This window comes from Oncorhynchus nerka, linkage group LG1, assembly GCF_034236695.1.
Source record: "Oncorhynchus nerka isolate Pitt River linkage group LG1, Oner_Uvic_2.0, whole genome shotgun sequence".
Classification (NCBI taxonomy): domain Eukaryota; kingdom Metazoa; phylum Chordata; class Actinopteri; order Salmoniformes; family Salmonidae; genus Oncorhynchus; species Oncorhynchus nerka.
Genome location: NC_088396.1, coordinates 10,398,401 through 10,420,398, shown reverse-complemented (window position 1 = coordinate 10,420,398; position 21,998 = coordinate 10,398,401). Strand labels below are relative to the sequence as shown.

The 21,998-nt window shown below is 39.9% G+C and overlaps 1 protein-coding gene across 1 annotated transcript; it reads right to left on the bottom strand.

Annotated features, from left to right (window-relative positions):
- Window positions 1–2,710: 2,710 nt before the first annotated feature.
- slc40a1 (solute carrier family 40 member 1) lies at window positions 2,711–19,736 on the bottom strand. Its single transcript, XM_029675137.2, has 8 exons — window positions 19,418–19,736; window positions 19,210–19,277; window positions 17,923–18,082; window positions 17,530–17,645; window positions 13,825–13,951; window positions 13,193–13,438; window positions 8,428–9,078; window positions 2,711–7,514 (listed from the first exon to the last, which is right to left on the bottom strand). Exons 1-8 carry the CDS (start codon window positions 19,449–19,451, stop codon window positions 7,192–7,194), a joined length of 1,725 nt encoding a protein of 574 aa, XP_029530997.2. The 5' UTR covers window positions 19,452–19,736; the 3' UTR covers window positions 2,711–7,191.
- Window positions 19,737–21,998: the final 2,262 nt, after the last annotated feature.

Genomic DNA, 21,998 nt, shown 5'->3' with positions numbered 1-21,998 from the left:
TAGTAGATTGAGTATTTATTGGGTCATTATGCTAGTGTATTATGTATGTTTGTAATAGTGTGTTATATGTGAAAGTGTGTTTGTATTATAAATTGTATTTTAATGTTAAGGACTCTTGAAAGATTAGTCCAAATGGGGACTAAAAGAGATCCTAATCAAATCAACCCTCCCAAGATCAATAGTTTTGTGTATATATATATATATCACTATGTAGTATGTCTGTCTCCATGCAGTAGAGTTGGGCAGTATCGTCATACCGTTTCTCTCATCCCGAGATGTATGTATTATCGGCTTAGTACACAAGAGGGCGCCAAAAAAGACAATTAGCACAAGTAATAGCGCATTTCCATAGGGGCTGCTAGCTAAATATGTTAACAAGCGCAAACAAAAATAAATGAAATAGCAAAGACAGGCAATCCAGCTCATAAAGTTATACGTGTATAGGTAGGACTTACTTAATGTCCTTTTGTGAGTTTGGACTTTTACAAGCGAATGTAAACGAAAGACATTACTCAAATGAACAAAGTTTTGAGGCATGCTTGTCTGAAGCAAGAACAGTACTGGTCGCTATGGCAACGAGCCTGCCTGCTCGAAAAAGAGTGGGGGAGGAGGAGCAGACAGGCTGAGAAATGAGGAGAAAAACACAAGGAAATCTAGACAGCACTGGCCCTCTAGCCTACAGATAAGTCATCCAAAGGGCTTTGACTTCTCAAACACCGCAGAAAGCTAACACTATGATTCACACTCACCTTATTAATTCAGCCACTTACTTAGATAACTAGCTAATTAAATTTAGGGGTCGCGAGATTCTGCGTTCTTCACACAGGAAAAATAGTCAAATCTTGCCGTGTTTTCTAAAGTCAGATCTAAAATGCTTCTTATTGTAATTTCTGCTCAGTGTCAGACATTTTGTGCTTCAGTTGCACTTCTCCATTCAAAATGCCCGTTCATGAATTCTATCACTGATAGTCAACGCTCTGACAGTGTAGCTACTTTCTCTGGTACTTTTCTCAGTGTAGCCAGCCTACTTTTCTCTGGTAAAAATGAAAGATGAACTTTAAGCAAAACATTAGGAAATGTAGCTGGCTACATTCTTTCTATGATTAACATTTAGAAATATGATGGTCATGCATTGTTTTGTTTTTATACAAAAATGCCTTGCTTTGTCATTGTAAGCTCATTTACTTGTATGGCTGCCTGTCAAATAGTGTTGCGCTTGTGTTGTCATCTGAAAGTTCATTTATTTTAAGACAAATGTGTGGCACTAATGTATTTTCTGTGAAGCAAAAAAAACTCTGACTTTCAATAGAAAATGCAATCCCTGTCAATACCACAGCTGGACTCACCTGCTCCCGCTTTCTACGGTTGCGCTATTTACAAAGAAACAGGTTCAACTGTTCTGGGGAACTACTGTATGCTTCATAATGCGACAGGTGAAATAAAGAACGCGACCTGCTTTATCTCCTAACGTATTGCACATGTTGACTGCAGGTATTTGCCTAAAGTAGCTACAAAAATAAAAATGTAGCAAAAAACTTCAAATTATTTTAAATGGTATTGGAAAAACCATCCCCTGGTTATTTCCAAATAACCCAGTATACTGCCCAAGCCTACCATGCAGTATTGTTTATTATGCAGATTGACTCACTTATCAAAGTCCAGCTAATGCAATCAGTGTTATTCATACACTATATGTGTCAAGGTTGCTGGCTTCATGGATGTAATTGTAGTTCCTAGAGGTAGAATGAGCTCCAAGCCCTGACAAGGCACTTAAAACTGACCAAGTCACCTTTTTCTGTTCCTCAAGTTGACAAAGCGTGCGTAGGTCTGCCTCAGCAGAAACTGGGTCACGCTCAGTTGGTTTCCCTATTGGCCCAAAAGGATATGTTTAGTCAGTGAGGTATGTTTAGCCTGTTAGTGACCCAATATCACCTGGGACTGTAAACCTGATCCCATTTAACCAGAATATAAATCACTGAGGGTAGAAAGCCAGTTGTGTTCTTAAGGTGCTATCGGCAATGTCAGGCCGGCCATAGGTCACTGCTCCTAATTTTTAAAGAAGGGGTTAATTTAGCAGGAAATATGAAAAATAAATCGGAACTATTAAGATTCTATTTTGTATGTTGATGTTTCTTAAGATCAGTGTGACATTATCTGAGGAAACAAACTCAAATCTTCTGCATGTTTGTTTTATCTGGAGTCTTAGTTAATTTAAGTAGACATTGGACTTCTTAAAGTGCACTTTTCCCCTTAAACCCTCAAGGCCAGGAGGAGTGTTTGTAACTGTTGGGTAGTGTGTCAATATAATGCACTGGGCCTCTTAGAGAGCTTGTGAGCAATTGGGGGACAGGCAGCGCTGATGCAAATCCAGAAAAGCCAGTCGACCTACTGGTCACACGGGTCTGTTCTGCCCAATCTGTCACTCATGTTGTGGGAAACCAGGTCACTCTTTGTCTTTCGCCTGCAAGCACACAGGTCTAGATCATACAGCTCAGCTTAGCCAGTCAGTCCATTTAACACTGGCTGTCAAAGGGGATTCTGGGGCAAATGAGGGACTAACCCCTGTGGAATTTGAACCTGCACAGTGGCAGCCTGGCCAGAGCTAGAGAACTGGGGACTAGGAACTGACTGAGGAGGCCTCTTAAAATGGCTGCAGTCTTCTTATACAGTACAATGATTTGGTTCCTGTGATGACATAAAACACCGAGACTGTGTGAAGACTTTTTTATTTATTTCAGAGCTCATGCAATACAAGCTGTATAACTGTCCTCCACTCATTTGAAGTGAATGTAGTTCTTGCATTCAAACATCTCAATTTACTCAATTTATGTTGCAAGCTGTGATTACATAATGATTTCACAATGATTCAATATTTTTTTTAACAGATTATCTAACAATGCTTTTTCTGTATTTAACAATGATGGGAGATTATGGACGGTACATTATGGTCCATTGGAACAGTGTACTCATGATTTTCTTGGTTTATGCATTTAGGGCTGGGAATTGCTAGGGAACTTACGATGTGCCGATATGTATTGCGGTTCTCATGATTCTATATGTATTGCGATTTGATGTTCCAAACATTTATCTCACTATGTCTGCTGCAGAGAGACGAGAGCATGAGAAAACAACTAGTTTTGATCTGTCAGGTTAATAAGTCCTGAAAATATGTTGGCTCGCTGTTTTAAAAAGATGCTATAGGATGAAAAATACCGGGGTTTTGATGCAGGTCCAGCCGACCAGCACTAGTGTACACTACATACAGTAGCAAAAAAATAAAAATATTGATCTGTAACAATCAACAACAAAATCCCATTACTATTATGCATGAGAGCATTGCTTTGTAAACACGAGGCAGAGAAATTTCACAAATCGTTCAGAAAACATTTATTTGCTAATTGAGAAGTTAACACTTATATAAAAACATTTAAAAACAAGACCAACATTTTAAAGACGACAATCTGACAATGTTCAACTACAAAAAATTTACATCCAGTACAGTGTATCTAATTGTCTATCAATTGACGGCAATTGTTATATGAAAAATATAAAATTGCCTTGTATGAAGTATTCCTGAATAAATGTTAAGAACAAATGCGCTGTTATTTTCTGGAGAATGTGCTTACTTTACATTTGAGGGGTAACCCATGTCAAACATCAACATAGAGCTCAGTTCCTGCCATTTCTCTACAGAACACCAGCTGCAGTCCTGTCTGACTCTAGCTCTGGGCGGTGTATTAAAAGGCTCTTGTAGGCAGATGTAAAGAAAGGCCTCACTGTTCTCTTAAAGTGCTGTGGCTATTCTCTGCACCAATCCTAATATTTTCATTACAAAATCTCAGCCATGGTTTTCATGGGCAGAGGTAATAACCATAGTCTATTGTGAACATGTGAGTATTAGTGAGTCAAACCACATAAAAATTTTAAAAAAGGCTTCTGCAAACATTTTAGTGGTGTTGGAGAACTCCAAGAGCTACAAACGTACAGTTCTGCCTGGCAACCACCTGGTTGGTGTAATGGCAGTCCTTGGCCAGCTGAGACAACCTGAAGATGCTGACATTCTACTCTGGCAAGTGAACATGAGGTGGGGAGGTCTGCTTGACTTAGGGGGGAAGAGAGGAAAATCACAGGTACACTTGGGAGGGATTTTGAAAGCCGCCCACAGGAAAAAGGTGGTACGGTTTTTCATGCTCACCTTGTCTGGGTTTACGATTGCGCTGTGTGTATGCATTTGTGGCAGAGCTTAGCGTAATGATGGCTCGGTATCATGGGCCCGCCAGGAAACTAAAAGTCCTTCAGTTAACCTCAAAGTGGGGAGGCAGGAGCTCAGCCATTATTATGGACATAGTACAATCACTTAAAGTATTCATACCCCTTGACTTATTCCACATTGTTACAGCCTGAATTCAAAATGTATTACTTTTTTTTCTCTTCGCCATCTACACAATACCCCACAATGACAAAATGAAAACATTTTTTTAAATATATAGTTTCCGTAAGTATTCATACCCCTGTACCTTTTGGCAGTGATTACAGCTGTGAGCTTTTCTTGGTAAATCTAAGCTTTCCACATCTGGATTGTGCAACATTTGCCCATTTTTATTATTTTCAAAATTCTTCAAGCTTTTCCAAATTGGTTGTTGATCATTGCAAGACAACCATTTTCAGGTCTTGCCATTTGATTTTCAATTAGATATGTCAACTGTAACTCGGTCACATTCACCCTCTTCTTGGTAAGCAATTCCATTGTAGATTTGGCCTTGTGTTTTCGGTTATTGTCCTACTGAAAGGTGAATTAATCTCCCAGTATATGTTGGAAAGCGGACAACCAGGTTTTCCACTGATTTTGCCTGTTTGGCTTCATTCTGTTTCTTTTTTGTTGTTGTACTATCCAGTCCTTAACTATTACAAGCATACCCATAACATGATGCAGCCACTACTATGCTTGAAAATACGGAGATTGGTACTTTAATGTATTGGATTTACCACAAACAACACAACTATGTTTTATTCAGTACAGGCTTCCTTTTCACTTTGTCAATTTTGTTCGTATTGCTGTTGATCCATCCTCAGTTTTATCCTTTCACAGCCTTTAAACTAATGGTTTTAAAGTCACCATTGGCCTCATGCTGAAAACCCAGAGCGGTTTCCTTCCACTCCGGCAACTGAGTTAGGAAGGATGCCTGTATCTTTGTAGTGACACCATAAAAAGTGTCATTAATAACTTCACCATGCTCAAAGGGATATTCAACATCTGCTTTTAAAAAAAACATTTTTGCCCATCTACCAATAGGTGCCCTTCTTTGTGAGGCATTGGAAAACCTTGCTGGTCTTTGTGGTTGAATCTGTTTGATATTCACTGCTCGACTGAGGGACCTTAAAATTATTTGGATGTGTGGGGTACAGAGGTGAGTTAGTCATTTAAAAAATAATGTTAAACTCATTGTACACAGTGAGTCCATGTGACTTGTTAAACACATTTTTACTCCTGAACTTATTTAGGGTTGCCATAACAAAGGGGTTGAATTCTTATTGACTCGACATTTCAGCTTTTCATTTTTAATTTGAAAATGTGAAACAATTCCACTGACAATATGGGGTATTGTGTGTAGGCTAGAAACACAATCTCAATTTGAAATCAGGCTGTAACACACAATGTGGAAAAAGACAAGGCATGTGAATACCTGTGTAGAAATCAATTATGACAAATAACTAGTAGTTTACATTGTTATACTATAGTTAAGAGAATTGTGGGGAGGGGGTCGAGATCTTAAGTGTACACAAGTGTCTACAATAGCGTTAATGAGCTTTATACAAGTTTCACTGTCACTTCACATCAAAAAATATTTGGAATGCTCAAACAAAATGTAACAAACCGGTTTTCCCCTCACTTCCTTTAAGCTATATAAGAAGGTCCACTTTGGTCATTGAGTGTGTTAATGTTTTTTAAAATGTTTTTTGCACAGTTTCCCAGCTGTTTGCTATAGCTAGTACATTAGCACCAACGTTGGGTGAGAAAGACAATAGTGGTGACACATTGAGAATATACACCTGAGTGTACAAAACATTAGGAATACCTGCCTAATATTGAGTTGCACCCCCTTTTGCCCTCAGAACAGCCTCAATCAGTTGGTGCATGGACTCTACAATGTGTCAAGCGTTCCACAGGGATGCTGCTCCTCCAGTGCTTCCCACAGTTGTCAAGTTGGCTGGCTGTCCTTTGGGTGGTGGACTATTCTTTATACACACAGGAAATGGTTGAGCATGAAAAACCCAGCAGCGTTGCAGTTCTTGACACACTCTAACCGGTGCACCTGGCATCTACTACAATACCCCGTTCAAAGGAACTTAAATATTTTGTCTTGCCTATTCATCCTCCATGGCACACACACAATCCATGTCTATCTCATGGCTTAAAATCCTTCTTTAACCTGTCTTTGAAGTGGATTTAGGTATCACCAATAAGGATCGTAACGTTCACCTGGTCAGTCCGTCATAGAAAGAGCAGGTGTTCCTAATATTTTGTACACTCCATGTATAGATAAACATAAGTATTTGCGCTCCTTGAATAAATACATTTGCATAACCCTTATAACCATGTATTAAAGAGAAATGAGCAAGAACTGATCATCTAAAGCATTAATTACTAAAGCTGAAATAACAAATGCTAACACATGATTTATAGCACCAATAAACTACTGAGAAACAAATGGCTTCAAAGTGGGAATGGGAATCCCACGGCTGATGCAGAGCTGTAATGAGATGCAAACAGCACTAGCACATACTTGAGCAGTACCCAGCTGTAACCGTAGTAACTGCAAGTGGCAATACCTGCAATTTTCCACATTTGAATTTAGCTTTTAAGCTGAATGCATGACAATACTGCTATATTTTAAATATTGGAAGTAGGGAAGTGGTATTTTTGTGACACTTATGACCTCATGATCTGGGTTGTTTGTCTGAGAGAGACTCCTTCTCTATGTCTGCGGCCGCACTACCCTCCCTCAGCGAACGGTAAATGCTATCTACAATGACAAAGGACAGCACCTGCTAGGGTAAGGCGCAAAAGTAAATACATTAGTCCTGCCGGGGCTACAAGCATGTTTAGGTTGATGACTAGGGGGCTGGAGGAGAAGGGGGTATTTGTACTGCAGACAGAGCTGTAAGCAGGGAAAGAGTCTCTTTAATGGGTTACACCGTGGTGGGAAGCAAGGAGGGAGAGCCGGGGAGTGCCTGAGTCTGCTGCTCTGGAGAGCAGCAGAGGAAGAGGCGCCGCCCGAGGCTCTTAAAGGCAAACCTGAAGTACATTATGTGGCCCATAGCCACGAATGAGACGGAGAGGATGACGAGCAGGCCGAAGGCCTCTGGGTTGGGCGCCAGAATCACCATGATGAAATGCAGAAGGTCTAGGAGGTAGTTCATGGAGTTCTGGACGCCGTTGATCAGTCCCCTCTCCGACTCGATCACATTCTCTTGGATGAGCTGGGTCACGGTTAAGTCAAAGGACCATAGACCTGCAGAGGGGATGACAGCACAGCAGTCATTCAGAATGGCATTTTTACGGCCACATAAAAGCAATAGAAAAATAATCATAATCATGTAATAATCATTATCTACTATATTAGATATTATTATCTACTATATTGGCATCAAAGGCTGGCAATATTGGCATCAAAGGCTGGCAATATTTCACTATGGTGACATTAACACCGACTGGAGCCGACTTCCCGCGAAGTGGTGGCTGCTGCCTTATACCAGTGGTTCCTAAGCTGGAGAGGTCTGATCTCAATGTTTTCATTTTTAAATAAATAAATATTTCTAGCCAAAACAGAATAACCAAATGTGGGGTCTGTGGAAAAAGTTTAGAGGGTGCAATACAATGTCATATTAATCTACAATTTACCCTTAGAGGGATGGCCTGGGAGGCTCACAGAGATCCACAGTTACTCCATTTTCAACTCAGTACTTCCAGTATTTCCTTCCTAATTTTAAGCTTTAAAACTGCAAAACGTTCTTTCTACCCCATGGCAAAATATGTAGAGTTGCAGGAAATTAGCCTCAAAATTGGCTACGAATGAGACGGAGAGGAAATTAGCTGCTAAATTGCACATTTTCTCCGCTGGGAAGAGGGAGTCCCAGGGCCCGAGACTTGGTTAGTCTAGCCATGCATGCACTGCAGCAGTCATAGTGAAACTCTTTGTATGCTATTTTTATCGCATTCTAAAGTTGGGAGTTGTGTTCTGATTTTGCTATCACAAAAGGGGTCCCTGCCTCCATAACGTTTGGGAACCCCTGCCTTATACAACAAAGTTCATGCGCTACGGAATGATGTGACGCATTGTTTTAGACTTCTGTGCCAGTATAACTTAACATAGTAGCAAGCACTCATTGAGCGCTTTTCCCAATGTGGACTTTCGAGTAACTCACCAATTCTAGCAGCAATGACCCCAGAAAACAGCAGGCTGACTGACATGTAGGACTGCAGAGGCGGCAGTTCCTCGATGGGCGGCACGGTCGAACTATTAACCAGCAGACCCTGACCATCGATGGTTAGCACGCTAGTCGGGTAGGCGGCCTCCGGCAGGGCGCTGCTCTTCCCAGTCAGGTGGCTATAGATGTCCTGGAAAGGTGAGACACTGAGGTCAAAGGGGCTGCCCGGTGCGAAGACGGACGCCACGCACAGCATTAGGCAGGAGAGCTGCACCACACCCGAGATGAAGCCTGTGCGGATCAGGCCACAGCTCTTGCGAACCCAGGTAAAGGCCACCGTGCCACAGATGCCCGACACGGCTGAGGCGCCCATCAGCAGGCTGAGCACAGAGCCGTTGAGGCCCTGCATGTAGGCATAGCCTGTGGTAATGCAGTCAAAGCCCAGCACTGTCATGTAGAGGAAAGCCAGGGACATGCCAGCGAAGAAGATGGACTGGTTGTAGTAGGCCACCCAGCCATCTCGGATGGTGCGCAGGGGCTCCGCCATCTGGTAGCAGCAGCCAGTCTTCCTGGGAGAGTCGGCCTTGACGACAGCAGTCTCGTTCATGAGCTGGGAGCCCTCCACTGGGCCCTGGCCGTTCTCTAGCTCTGCAGACCACAGGAAGAAGAGCAGATAGACATGCGTTTTTGGGCCACACAACTGTACACAGATCAAGGCCCGTATCCACAGTGTCTCAGCAGGAGTGCTGACCTAGGATCTGTCCATTTGACTCTTAAGCAACCTGCATACGCATTATTTAAAGTACAATAGAGCAGCATAGCTACTGTAATAGGTCAAAGCTGCGGGCTAGAAAACCTTGGTAGAGCACGGGTGGAGTAGGCATTGTGCTGCTCATGAATTTCTTTCAGACCAATCCCTACTTCTCTCACTTAACTATTTTTCCCATGGTTAATTTGCGCTTAAAATGACAAATCAAATGTGTCTCAATTTTAGGGCGGCAGGGTAGAGCATTGGACTAGTAACCGGAAGGTTGCAAGTTCAAATCCCCGAGCTGACAAGGTACAAATCTGCCGTTCTGCCCCCGAACAGGCAGTTAACCCACTGTTCCTAGGCCGTCATTGAAAATAAGAATTTGTTCTTAACCGACTTGCCTAGTTAAATAAAGGTTAAAAAAAGGGCCCGGTTTCCCAAAAGCATCTTAAGGCTAAGTTTTCATCAGAACCTTTGTAGGTGCATCGTTAAATCTCAGATCGTTACTGAAATTGCACTTAAACTCTTATTTACAGATGGCCTCTGACCACGCATTGAACAGCTAACTGGGTTGATGGATGCTTTGTTTTTGCCCTTGTGTCACTTTATACACACGATTCTCAGCTAAACATAGAATCAATGTGTTTATCTATCTCTATGACCACAATAACTTCTGAACGAAGCTTACTACAGTACAAAGTTGCCAATGTCTTTGCAATTGTTATAAACCAGCAAAGCATATAAAATAATCCATGACTGCCTTAAAATGAGTAGAGTAAGTAAGTAGAGTATAGGCCTATATATTTAAATCAATTTCATGTTCATTTGAGTTATATTTTGCTAATTGTAAGCTGTCTACTTTTTGTCTCAATTTCATGGATTTGCAGGCTTAACGTGCACAATGTGTCATTCATGTGCATAGCCTAAATATTTAGTGCATAGCCTAAGCATTGGAATAAGCCGATGTGGTCAGTACCTAATTTATGAGGTACGATTTGAATGGAGAACGCTGATCCGAGAGCAGCACAGCCTTTCTTTCGATCCTATTAGGATATTGACATGCTCTAACACTTATTGAAAGTTCTCCCTACGTGGTGTTTTGGGAAACGCATGTTCTTTGGCCGTTTATAGAAAAGATGGATTGTTATAACACTCTTAAGCTTAAGTTCCATCAATATCGGGAAACCAGGCCCTGGCTATTGTCTATTTGCATTTATGCAAAACACATGGATTCTCCCTTTTAAAAAGGGAGGGGGGTGAATATCGACAGCTGCTTTATATTATAAGCACATTCCAGTTCCTGTAAGTCACTCTCAAAGTACTGAATAAATTGGATGACTGAAGGAGAGCCTTCCAGACCCCCCTCCAGTTTTTTTACTTGTTGATGGCTATTTCCCACAAAGGGAACCTACACCGACGTATTTTTTTGGTGCGGTCTGCACTGGCCTTGATTTCATCGTCCACGGACAGGACTCCCTAAAAACACGGCAATTCGATACAAGTTACTTTTTTTATAGCAGGTTAGGAGAGCATTTTTCGCTAACCCTTAACCTAATTATCCTAACCTACTGCTACGAAAAAGTTGATCCACAGGTGGTAGCTCTAACCATTACACTATGAACCCTAGTCTTAACATATTGACATCGACAGACCATTTTAAAAATGGACAGTCGGGAATCGTTTGTTCCAAAATTATTTTGTTCATTCATTCAGTACTGATTGAAAGTGTATTTATCTTGCTTTGTAAAAAAAAAAGACAGTTTAAAACAGTTGATTTGTTGAAAACACTCCATTTAAAACCTGTGATGGCTGCAATCCCCCTAAGGGGATAAGAGTAATCAACTACCGCTGAATAGCATAGCACTACATACAATGAATATAAATATTTATAGTAATATTTATGAAATCACAAGTGCAATATAGGAAAACACAGCTTAGCCTTTTGTTAATCCACCTGTCATGTCAGATTTTGAAATTATGCTTTACAGCGAAAGCAATCCAAGCGTTTGTAAGTTTATAGATTGCACGATAAAACATTAAGTACACTTAGCATCAGGTAGCTCGGTCACAAAAATCAGAAAAGCAATAAAATTAATCGTTTACCTTTGATCTTCGGATATTTTCACCCATGAGACTCCCAGTTACACAACAAATGTTCTGTTTGTTCCATAAAGATGATTTTTATATCCAAAATACCTCCGTTTGTTTGTCGCGTTATGTTCAGAAATCCGCAGAAAAGAGCAGTCACGACAACACAGATGAAAATTCCAAGTAGTTTCCATTATGTCCACAGAAACATGTCAAATGTTTTTTATAATCAATCCTCAGGTTGTTTTTTAAATATATAATCGATAATATATCAACCGCAAATGTCTCACAGTAGGAGAGGGGAAAACGATGGCTGTCCAAATTCTATTGCGCAAGCAAAACTCATGTGACCACTTGACGCGATGTCTGCAACACCACTAAGCAAGGGGCACCACCAAGCATGCGGCACCATGAAGACAAAGGAGCTCTCCAAACCAGTCAGGGATGGGGATGGTTTTCCATCGGCAGGGACTGGGAAACAGGCCAGAATTGAAGGAATGATGGATGGTGCTAAATACAGGGAAATTCTTGAGGGAAACCTGTTTTAGTCTTCCTGAGATTTGAGACTGGGACGGAGGTTCACCTTCCAGCAGGACAATGACCCGACGCATACTGCTAAAGGAACACTTGAGTGGTTTAAAAACGTATTATGACTGCAGGAGCAGTATTGAGTAGCTTGGATGAAAGGTGCCCAGAGTAAACTGCCTGCTCCTCAGTCCCAGTTGCTAAAATATGCATATTATTATTATTAGTGTTGGATAGAAGACACTCTGCAGTTTCTAAAACTGTTTGAATGATGTCTGTGAGTATAACAGAACTCATACGGCAGGCAAAAACCTGAGAAGAAATCCAAACAGGAAGTGGGAAATCTGAGGTTGGTCGATTTTCAACCCAGCCCCTATTGAATACACCGTGGGATATTGGTTATGTTGCACTTCCTAATGCTTCTTTAGAAACTTGTTTGAGGATTCTACTGTGAAATGGGGCCGAATGAGAGAGAAATGAGTCCGAGGTCTGCCAGCAGTCACGCGCTGGTCACGCGCATTTCACATGAGGTAGCTGCGTTCCTTTGCTTTTCTGAAGACAAAGGAGTTCTCCGGTTGGAATATTATTAAAGTTGTATGTTAAAAACATCCTAAAGATTGATTCCATATATCGTTTGACATGTTTCTATGGACAGTAACGAAACTTTTTGACATGTCGTCTTTAACTAGGGAACGCGCTTCATGACTTTGGATTTGTTTACCAAACGTGCTAACAAAAGTAGCTCTTTGGACATAATTAATGGACATTATCGAACAAATCAAACATTTAATGTGGAACTGACTTAACCTGTTAACCTATGACTTAATGGACAGAAATGAGCACGTGAGAGCAATTCTTTAATTATAAATGTCATCAAAACTGTTACCCCTATAAACATATTCAGTCCAGAAGGTGATGATCATGATCAAGTCTAATGATCACTTTATGGACACTAGTCTAGTTCTTATCTGACGCCTAGATAGATATTGAGCTAGGTCGGGGCAAGAAATGTTTTTTTTTTCTTCCTAATGCTAACGACCCTGTTATCTGCTATGTGATTCTCGGTAACGGCCGGACTGCTTATGATGAGGTGGGGGTTGTTTTGTATTGCCAAGTTGATTTGCAAAGTTTCATAGACATTGGTGTCACATTGGCTTAGATATGATCGTAGGGAGATTAGATCTATAAGGCAAAACTGATCCTAGCTCAGCACTCCTACACTGAGACACTTTGTTGATACGGGCCCAGATCTCAGCATTTAGTCTTTCTTTCAAAAACAGATTTCTATTTGGTTTACATTTTTTTGTTACAATATTTCACAAGAACACTGATGTTAAGACATGATATCTATCAGTGATGTTCATTGATGTTTCAGAGAACTGGAGGGCTAGAACATACCTTTTGGGGAGTTCAGTCGTTTCAGTTCCTGGTAGTCTTCTTTCTTGACAGCCTTCATGGCCAGTGCTGGAGTTTTCTGGTAGACTTTCCACAGCAGACAGTACTCCAAGCACATAGAGCACAGGTTCCAGCCGGCGATGAAGCCGCAGCCAATAAAGTTGGAGCAGAAAGCCATGATCTGGCCCACCAACATAGGCGCCAGGATGTTTGTTAGCTGGTCGATGATCCGTACTGTGGCATTCATGTCTATTGAAGAAGCGCAGAATTATTTTATTGTCCATTATCCACAGGAAAAGCAAATTCATATGACAGGGATTTTTATAGATTTCCTGAAGGTCAATTTACTTCAATGGTGCAGATAAGCAAACTGTAGCACATCGCTCTGGTTATTTGTGAACTGTGGGTCTTTATGGCTTGTGAAAAAATTCCTTTGAGATTAGATGTTCGGAAGTGTTGCATTTTTACTGTGTTAATCTGTTTGATAGTGTTTGTAAACCAAGGTGAAACTGGGGAAGTTATAAAATAACAATTAGTGATTTGCTTTGGTTGGGTTCAAAGTCACGCCACTGCAAGGAGATAAATGCCCGGTCACGAGGCCAATCGATTGGTGATGGTTTCCCAAGGAGACTGACCTGCCAGCTTGCTGCTGTCCTGTCCAGCCACAACCACCACCCAGTCTCTCTGGATGGTAATGGACATGGCAGTACTGGCCAAGTTAGCAATGTTGGCTATGGAGATGACCAAGATATAGCAGCATGTCTGAAAACCATGAAAACAAAAACATTATTGATCGCTTAGGTAAAAATCAAAACATACAAGTTAACTTTATAAATTTACTTTTGAAAAATCGAAACATGAACAAAGTTTCCAGTGTGATATTTTTGGCCTCAACATGTGATCTTTCTTTTTTTTCTTTTTAAAAATGTGTTCATCTTTATTTTAACAAGGTGTCATGGAGACCAAGTCTCTTTCAAATGAGCCCTGCACAATACAAAACACACACTTGAATACAAAATATGATAATAAAAAAAATAATATATATATATATATATCTTCACTTAGAACATCCCCCACTATTACTCTAAAGTCCCTAAAGGGCATTCAAGCCTCCCTTGCAACATATTCCACATCTGTGGAGCATAAAAACTACAAGCTAGTTTTATATATAGATTTTTTTTAAATTATCATATTTTGTATTCAAATGTGTGTTTTGTATTGTGCAGGGCTCTCTACCTAAATCAGAAGCCACCTTTGGACCCTCTAGCACTATGCAATCCTGTGCTCTTGTCAAGGTCAAAACAATAAAATGCAGTACGAGTGTCAGATACATCAAAAGTTTCTACAGGAGCACTTTGCAAATAAACAGAAAGGGAATGCTGCTCTCTTACATACAAAGGCCCAACCCACCTTTTGATAACTCCAAGGGTACAATAGAAAACAGCATCTAGAGGTTAAAGTGTGGAAGCTGCTGCGTGCATGTAGATTATATCCCCGTAATCTAAAACAGACATACAGTAAATGGCCTAGACAACTTCCTTTCTATTATCAAAAGACTACACATGCTCTATTTCTCTTTTTTTATTTAACATTTTATTTAACTAGGCAAGTCCGTTTTAAGAACAAATTCTTATTTACAATGACGGCCTACCCCGGCTAAACCCGGACAACGCTGAGCCAATTGTGCGCCGCCATATGGGACTCCCAATCACGGCAGGATGTGATACAGCATGGATTCAAACTAGAGGTCAACCTCTAGTAATTGGGGCTGATTTCAAGTTTTCATAACAATCGGAAATCTGTATTTTTGGGCGTCGATTTTGCCTTTTTTTAATATATTTTTTTTACACCTTTATTTAATCTTTATTTAACTAGGCAAGTCAGTTCAATGACTGCCTAGGAACGGTTGGTTACTGCCTGTTCAGGGGCAGAATGACAGATTTTTACCTTGTCAGCTCGGGGGATCCAATCTTGCAGTTAACTAGTCCAACGCTCTAACCACCTGCCTCACGAGGAGCCTGCCTGTTACACGAATGCAGTAAGCCAAGGTAAGTTGCTAACTAGTATTAAACTTATCTTATAAAAACTATCAATCAACGACCTTCGTTGCTCCAATTGTGTACTTAACCATAAACATTTGATGCCTTTCTTAAAATCAATACACAAGTATATATTTTTAAACCTGCATATTTAGCTAAAATAAATCCAGGTTAGCAGGCAATATTAACCGGGTGAAATTGTCACTTCTCTTGCATTCATTGCACGCAGAGTCAGGGTATATGCAACAGTTTGGGCCGCCTGGCTCATTGCGAACTAATTTGCCAGAATTTTACGTAATTATGACATAACATTGAAGGTTGTGCAATGTAACAGAAATATTTAGACTTGTGGATGCCACCCGTTAGATAAAATACAGAACGGAATAAACATTTTGTTTTCGAGGTAATAGTTTCCGGATTTGACCTAAGGCTCGTATTTCTGTGTGTTTATTATAGTTAAGTCTATGATTTGATAGAGCAGTCTGACTGAGGGGTGGTAGGCAGCAGCAGGCTCGTAATAGTCAAAGGTACTGTATATGGTTTAGAGAGATAGTCGACGCGTTATAATTCCTGTAATAACTTGCGGCTGAATTTGAAAGGGGTTCCTTCGTTATTTTACCGTTCATGTCTTGAATGTCTTGATCTACTTCAAATAAAGTCTGTGTTTCGTGCAGGCTTAAACCGCCTCTGCGTTTTGATACCCGTGTAAATCTCACTAGGATAAGGTAACGTTTGTCAAAATATTTTCATAAATCCACTCTACAAAATGTTTTATCTTCGCTTATATTTAGCCAATATTGATCAGTTACCTTGTCCTATGGATATCTACAGTTATAACATTGGCAAGGTGGTGTAAGCCTACACGAAACACAGACCTTATTTTAAGTGAATCTAAAAATATCCTATGGAATAAATGAAGGAAACGCTTTTCAGATTTTGCTAGAAGGTGTCATGGGAATTATGACTCGCACTTTGGTAGTCAATTCTTACCATGTCCATTATTAAAATAGGATTTCCTGCATATAGAAATGACAGTTTTTGATTTCAACATTCATCACAGGTAACTTAAACTCTATTTTTATTCAAACAGTTGAGAGTATTTGTCTCCTAAGCAGACTCTTCAGTATCATTGTCACTTCAGAGCTGTGTGTGTGTTTTACAGATGGCAGAGAAAAGCAGAGCACCAGTGTGGGACTATTACATGGAATTGGCACCAGGGAAAGCAAGGTGTCTTATTTGTGATAAAGATGTAAGCATGGGGTCAGCAACGGCTAAATCAGAAAATACCACCAACCTGTGGAATCACCTTAAGAACACCCATCCAAAAGCCAATATGTATTATATTAAATTAAAATAATAATCAGTCGACCCCTATAGCGAGCACTTACACAACAACAACGAGAAAAAATACTATTGTTCAGCTTAAGCATATCAGCCAGTGTAAGAGTGAAACAAACAGGCCTGCTGTTTTTTGTTGTGTATATTATGGTTGCAGCTGTTCTGGCCAGAGGAATACAGATGGATTGGCTCAACTGGTTAGGCAGCATTTCTAGACTTCACATGACAGCCCTAGAAGAACCCGCTGACTACACAGTCATGAACAAGACACTCAATCTCCTGTTTCTCCCCCATCTCCAGAAACACACATACCAGAGAACTTACAGCAACCCCCTCTCTCAAAAACCAAGGGCCCCTTCACAAAAACACGATTTGTCCCACAATGCACCACGTGAGAGACACTTTCATGATCCTGATAGTGTAGCAGCCAGCAGATTGTAAAATTATCTATTGCAACAGTCTTATTTTATTAATAAAAAACAAGGCACAGCATTTCTTCCTTGGGACAAAGTCTTGCTGGACAATGTAAATTAAATCTGCTCATTTGGACCCGATCTACACATTCAACCAAAAGAACGAGCCCCTTCAAGAAGCCAAACATGTTTCCTGGCAAATCTTTGTGTAATCTTAAGAATCAAACAATTTTCTCTTGATCGCAACTCAGGCAAGACATGGCTTTCTGTTTCAAATGGGAGGTAATTGAGTGAACTCGAGGTCTGAGTGTAAAATACTGATGTAGCTCATTTCAAAGGCATAGTGAAGAAAGCTTTCAGACATTATTCAATGTGTAGCCTAGGCTACTGTCCAGAGGCTGAACTGATGTGTAAAGGTTGTTTTAAATTACAGATCATATTAGACGAAGGTCACGTATTTATCAAATGGGTAAATGCTTCTGCTGCAAATAACTATTCAATTCTAAGTTTAAAATGACAGTATGAGAGAGTTGAGGCAATGGAATCTTACCAGAACCCATCCATTATATAACTCTGAGAGCTGTTCTTTGAACTGGAAAACCACCATCAAGAGGATCCCACACAGTATGACGGCACAGTTCTGGACAACCAGTGAAGTCTGGGCCACTATCAAATTAGAGGACAAGCATTAGAGATGTAGGGTTGGTCATAAACAATTGATTTCTGAAGAAATCACCAAGACGCATCAAGTTATTTTAATGGTCTCGAATAGAGAATTATTCCAATTTCCATCTAAATCAACACATTCCCCAAAAGTTCTAATCCAAAACAAAATTAACGATTTACTAATGTTTTGAGACTGTATATTGCTTATTCATGTTCTGTGTATTCAGTTCTGTTCAGAAACACTGACTGTAGAGTAGGCCTACTTATGGCTACATACCTTTGAGTCTGGGGTTTTTATCCACCCAGTCACCGATAATGGCTCCGAGCAGCAGGACTGACCCTGCCACCACCAGTCCGTACACAGCCGTGAGCAGGAGGCTATTGCCATACAGCCCCACCAGAAATACAGCTACAGCGAAATTCCACATACGATCTCCCTACAAATACATGCATGTTACATTGTTGTTTCAACCAGCAACCTGGTTTCATAGCTTAGACGTAACATAGAAAATGTCAATCTGGCACACTAAAGTTATTATGATATGTTACGTTTGGCAGATGGTTACTTAAGGCCCCCCCAAAAAGTTGGATGGGTGGGTGTATAATGTGAATGTTTAGCAACCCAAAGGTTGTGAGTTAGAATCTCATCACAGGCAACTTTTCAACTACCTACTACTTTTTTTGTTACTTTGTAACTACTTACCATGTTAGCTAACCCTAACACTTTTAGATAACCCTTCCCTTAACCCTTTAACCTAACTCCTAAACTTAACTCTAACCTTAACCCCTAGCCTAGCTAACATTAGCCATCTATCTAGAATTCGTAACATATCATACGTTTTCCAAATTCATACCATATAGTATGTTTGGCAAATTTGTAACATTGTACATTTTTTCTAATCCGTAACATATAATACGAATTGTAATTTGCAACATATCATATGAAATGGGTGCTGGACCGCCAGAAATTAATACACACCATACGAAACGTAACATATTATACTAAATGGAGTGTCTTGGATTTATGTACAGAATAACAAGAAATGCTCTGAGACCAGGTTGCAACCAGCTGTTAAAATGTACTGCACAGTAGGGCTACAGTATATGGATAATGCTTGCAGAAACATGATCCTAGCCTACTATCGAGCCTATATAAAGCTTTCCTATATAAATTAATAATGGTCTACTGTCAAGGACTGTACACAAAATAAACATGACCTTAATAATGCAATTACCTGATTTAGAAATACCATGACATAATAAATATTGAATAGACGATCGCACATTATAAGGAAACATCCATGTGTCTACTGATGTGCCATTGGACTTGATCAATGATTTTTTTTTTTTTTAAACAAAATGTACCCAAAGAGATGGGAAATAGCCTATATACATATTCCCTACTTGTGTACCTATTCTAAAACATAAATAAGCTATAAGATTTTGTCAAATGACCCTCCACCTATGATGAGTAATTAGGGTGATAGCCTACCTAAACATTATTTTAAATTAATGGTTTACAATGGTTGTGACATTTTGTATTGGCTACTTTTGATTCACTTACCCATGTGGAGAGGGCATGTCCAAGGTAAATAAGGAACTTTGGCGATGTGAAGAAAGATTGGACAGATTCTGCAAGGGAAATTATGTTTGAGATTCTTTGTTGATAACGGAACAACTGTGGTCAATAGATCGGCAGTTATCAATACTTAATCAAATATGCCATTTGAATGAGTCCTTTTAAAAGCACTGAAAATATCAAATTGACCTACCACAATAACGTTTCTTAGGTCCCGCGTTATCCATTTTGTATTTTTCTTTCTCAAAATAATTTAGTCAATATTTATTTCCCTTTGTACAGGCTTTCGATGCAGGCGATACTCGGTTCATTGAATTTTCGATAAACGCACTCCAAAGCTCCCCTTTCTCCTTTCCAAACTTAGCTATCACTGTAGCTGAAGTTGGAAAGATATATATTTGCCGAAAAGCCTTGTTAGTTAAAATGCAAAACAATAAAATCTCCTGGACGGCTCCAGCAGCCTTCTCTCGTCCTTTCTGCACTGCCAACAGTGTTTTTTCCCTGCGGTTCCCCTGTCAATATATCTACAGCAGAGATATTACAGAAAGGTTGAGATAAGAATACCATTTGGTAATGAATGGACGCCAGCAGACTGCCGACCAATTGTGTTCACGTTGTCATGTTGCGTCACATGGTTGCTAAACTAATCGTCACACATGCCTTCTCAAAGTCGGGGTATGAGTCGAGAAACGTGCCTATTTTCCGCGGAAGTACGCAATGTCACGATTCCAAAGCTATACAATATTACAGATACCAAGTAACGTATCTAACGTCTTGGAAAATACTTGTAATGTTGTAATTCTTGTTGATGAAATTCATGCAAATGTTAGATTTTTTTGAGATAGCGTCCAGAATGCATCGCGCATTGCCATAGTTGGGCAACGTACACTATAGGCGGTAATACGATTCCAATGGAGTTTACCATCTCCTCAAAAGTATCTCTGCATACAGTGAGCAGCCAGAAGCACAGGGCACAGTCCAGTCGACGACTCGAGCACAGCGTGATGATGCATATATAAATAATACATGTAAATGCATTCAAAACAAAGGCCTTATTGATACATTGTTGCAAAAGATCTGACAGGTTCCGTGATTTAGGTGGTTGTTACAGCAATATGAATTATATAATTAAGCAATAAGGCCGGAGGAGGTTTGGTATATGGCCAATATACCACGGCTAAGGGCTGTTCATAACACGCAACTCGGAGTGCCTGGACAAAGCCCGTAGCCGTGGTATATCGGCCATATATCACAAACCCCAATGTAATTAGAGCAGTACAACTAAATGTTTTGTCATACCCGGTGGTATACGGTCTCATATACCATGGCTTTCAGCCAATCAGAATTCAGGGCTCAAACCACCCAGCTTATAATAACTGCATATATTGGGAGAGGGATAAAGGAATATATATATATATATAGTTGCAGATAGTTAGTGACATATATAGTGACTATTTTTTATTGCTTTTATGTATCCCAGGACTCACTAGAAAACAGTGGCAAGTGTTACAGATGTGGACTACCCCAGATAAATAAATGCACAGTAGCCTATCTATTTGCTTACCGGTCAGGAAGAAAAGTGAAAAATACATATAAAAACACTAAGATAATAAATGATGGATAATCCATTGCTTGTGGCATAACTAACACAAATGATAATTTTGTGTAGCATATGCAAGCAGGCTATATGGAGGGCAATGCTTGAAGCAGCACTGCGTGTTTATTTTCTGTGCATGTGTGCATAAAGTTGGTCAGTCTATTTGGGTCTAAACCTACAAATGTATATGCGCAAGGAAGGGGGATAGGCGATAATAATATTACTGTCTCTGTTACATAATCTAATATCAGTCATTAAACCAGCTTCCCCTATCAGTTGGCTATATCGCAGGGGTCGTATTTTCAAAACGCAGATCATCAAAAAATCTGCGTTTTTAAACGTTTTCACCTGTGTTTTATATAGAATGTCAACCGTATTTTTTTGTTGTTGCTTAACTAGAGTGATCAGGGGCATGCAACTATAGTTTTCCTTCACAGAAAATACATTAGTGCAACATATTCGGAAGAAAATAGCTTCATTTTCATCAGCTGACAACAGAAGTGCAACACAAGTCAATTCACAAGTCAAAAAGCAAGGCCTTTTTTGAAAATAACTATGAATGGTCCAACATATGTTTATGATAGAAAGAATGGTGCCAGCTACATTTCCTAATGTTTTTCTTGAAGTTAACCTTGCATTTTACCAGAGGCTGGCTACACTGAGAAAAGTACCAGAGAAAAGTAGCTACACATCAGTCAGAGCACTGTCTGTTGATAGAATGCCTGTTCATGAATTTTCATCCAAAGTGGAGAAGTGCAACTGAAGCACAAAATTAGTCTGATGCCGAGCAGAAATTACATTAAGAAGCATTATACAGCGCATTCGGGAAGTATTCAGACCCCTTCACTTTTTCCACATTTTGTTTAGTTACAGCCTTATTATAAAATGTATTAAATGAATTGTTTTCCTCATCAATCTACACACAATACCCCATAATGAGAAAGTGAAAACAGGATTTTAAGAAAAAATAACAAATATCTTATTCACATAAGTATTCAGACCCTTTGCTATGAGACTCAAAATTGAGCTCAGATGCATTCTTTTTCCATTGGTCATCCTTGAGATGTTTCTACAACTTGATTGGAGTCCACATGTGGTAAATTAAATTAATTGGACATGATTTGGAAAGGCACACACGTGTAAATAAAGTCCCATAGTTGACAGTGCATGTCAGAGA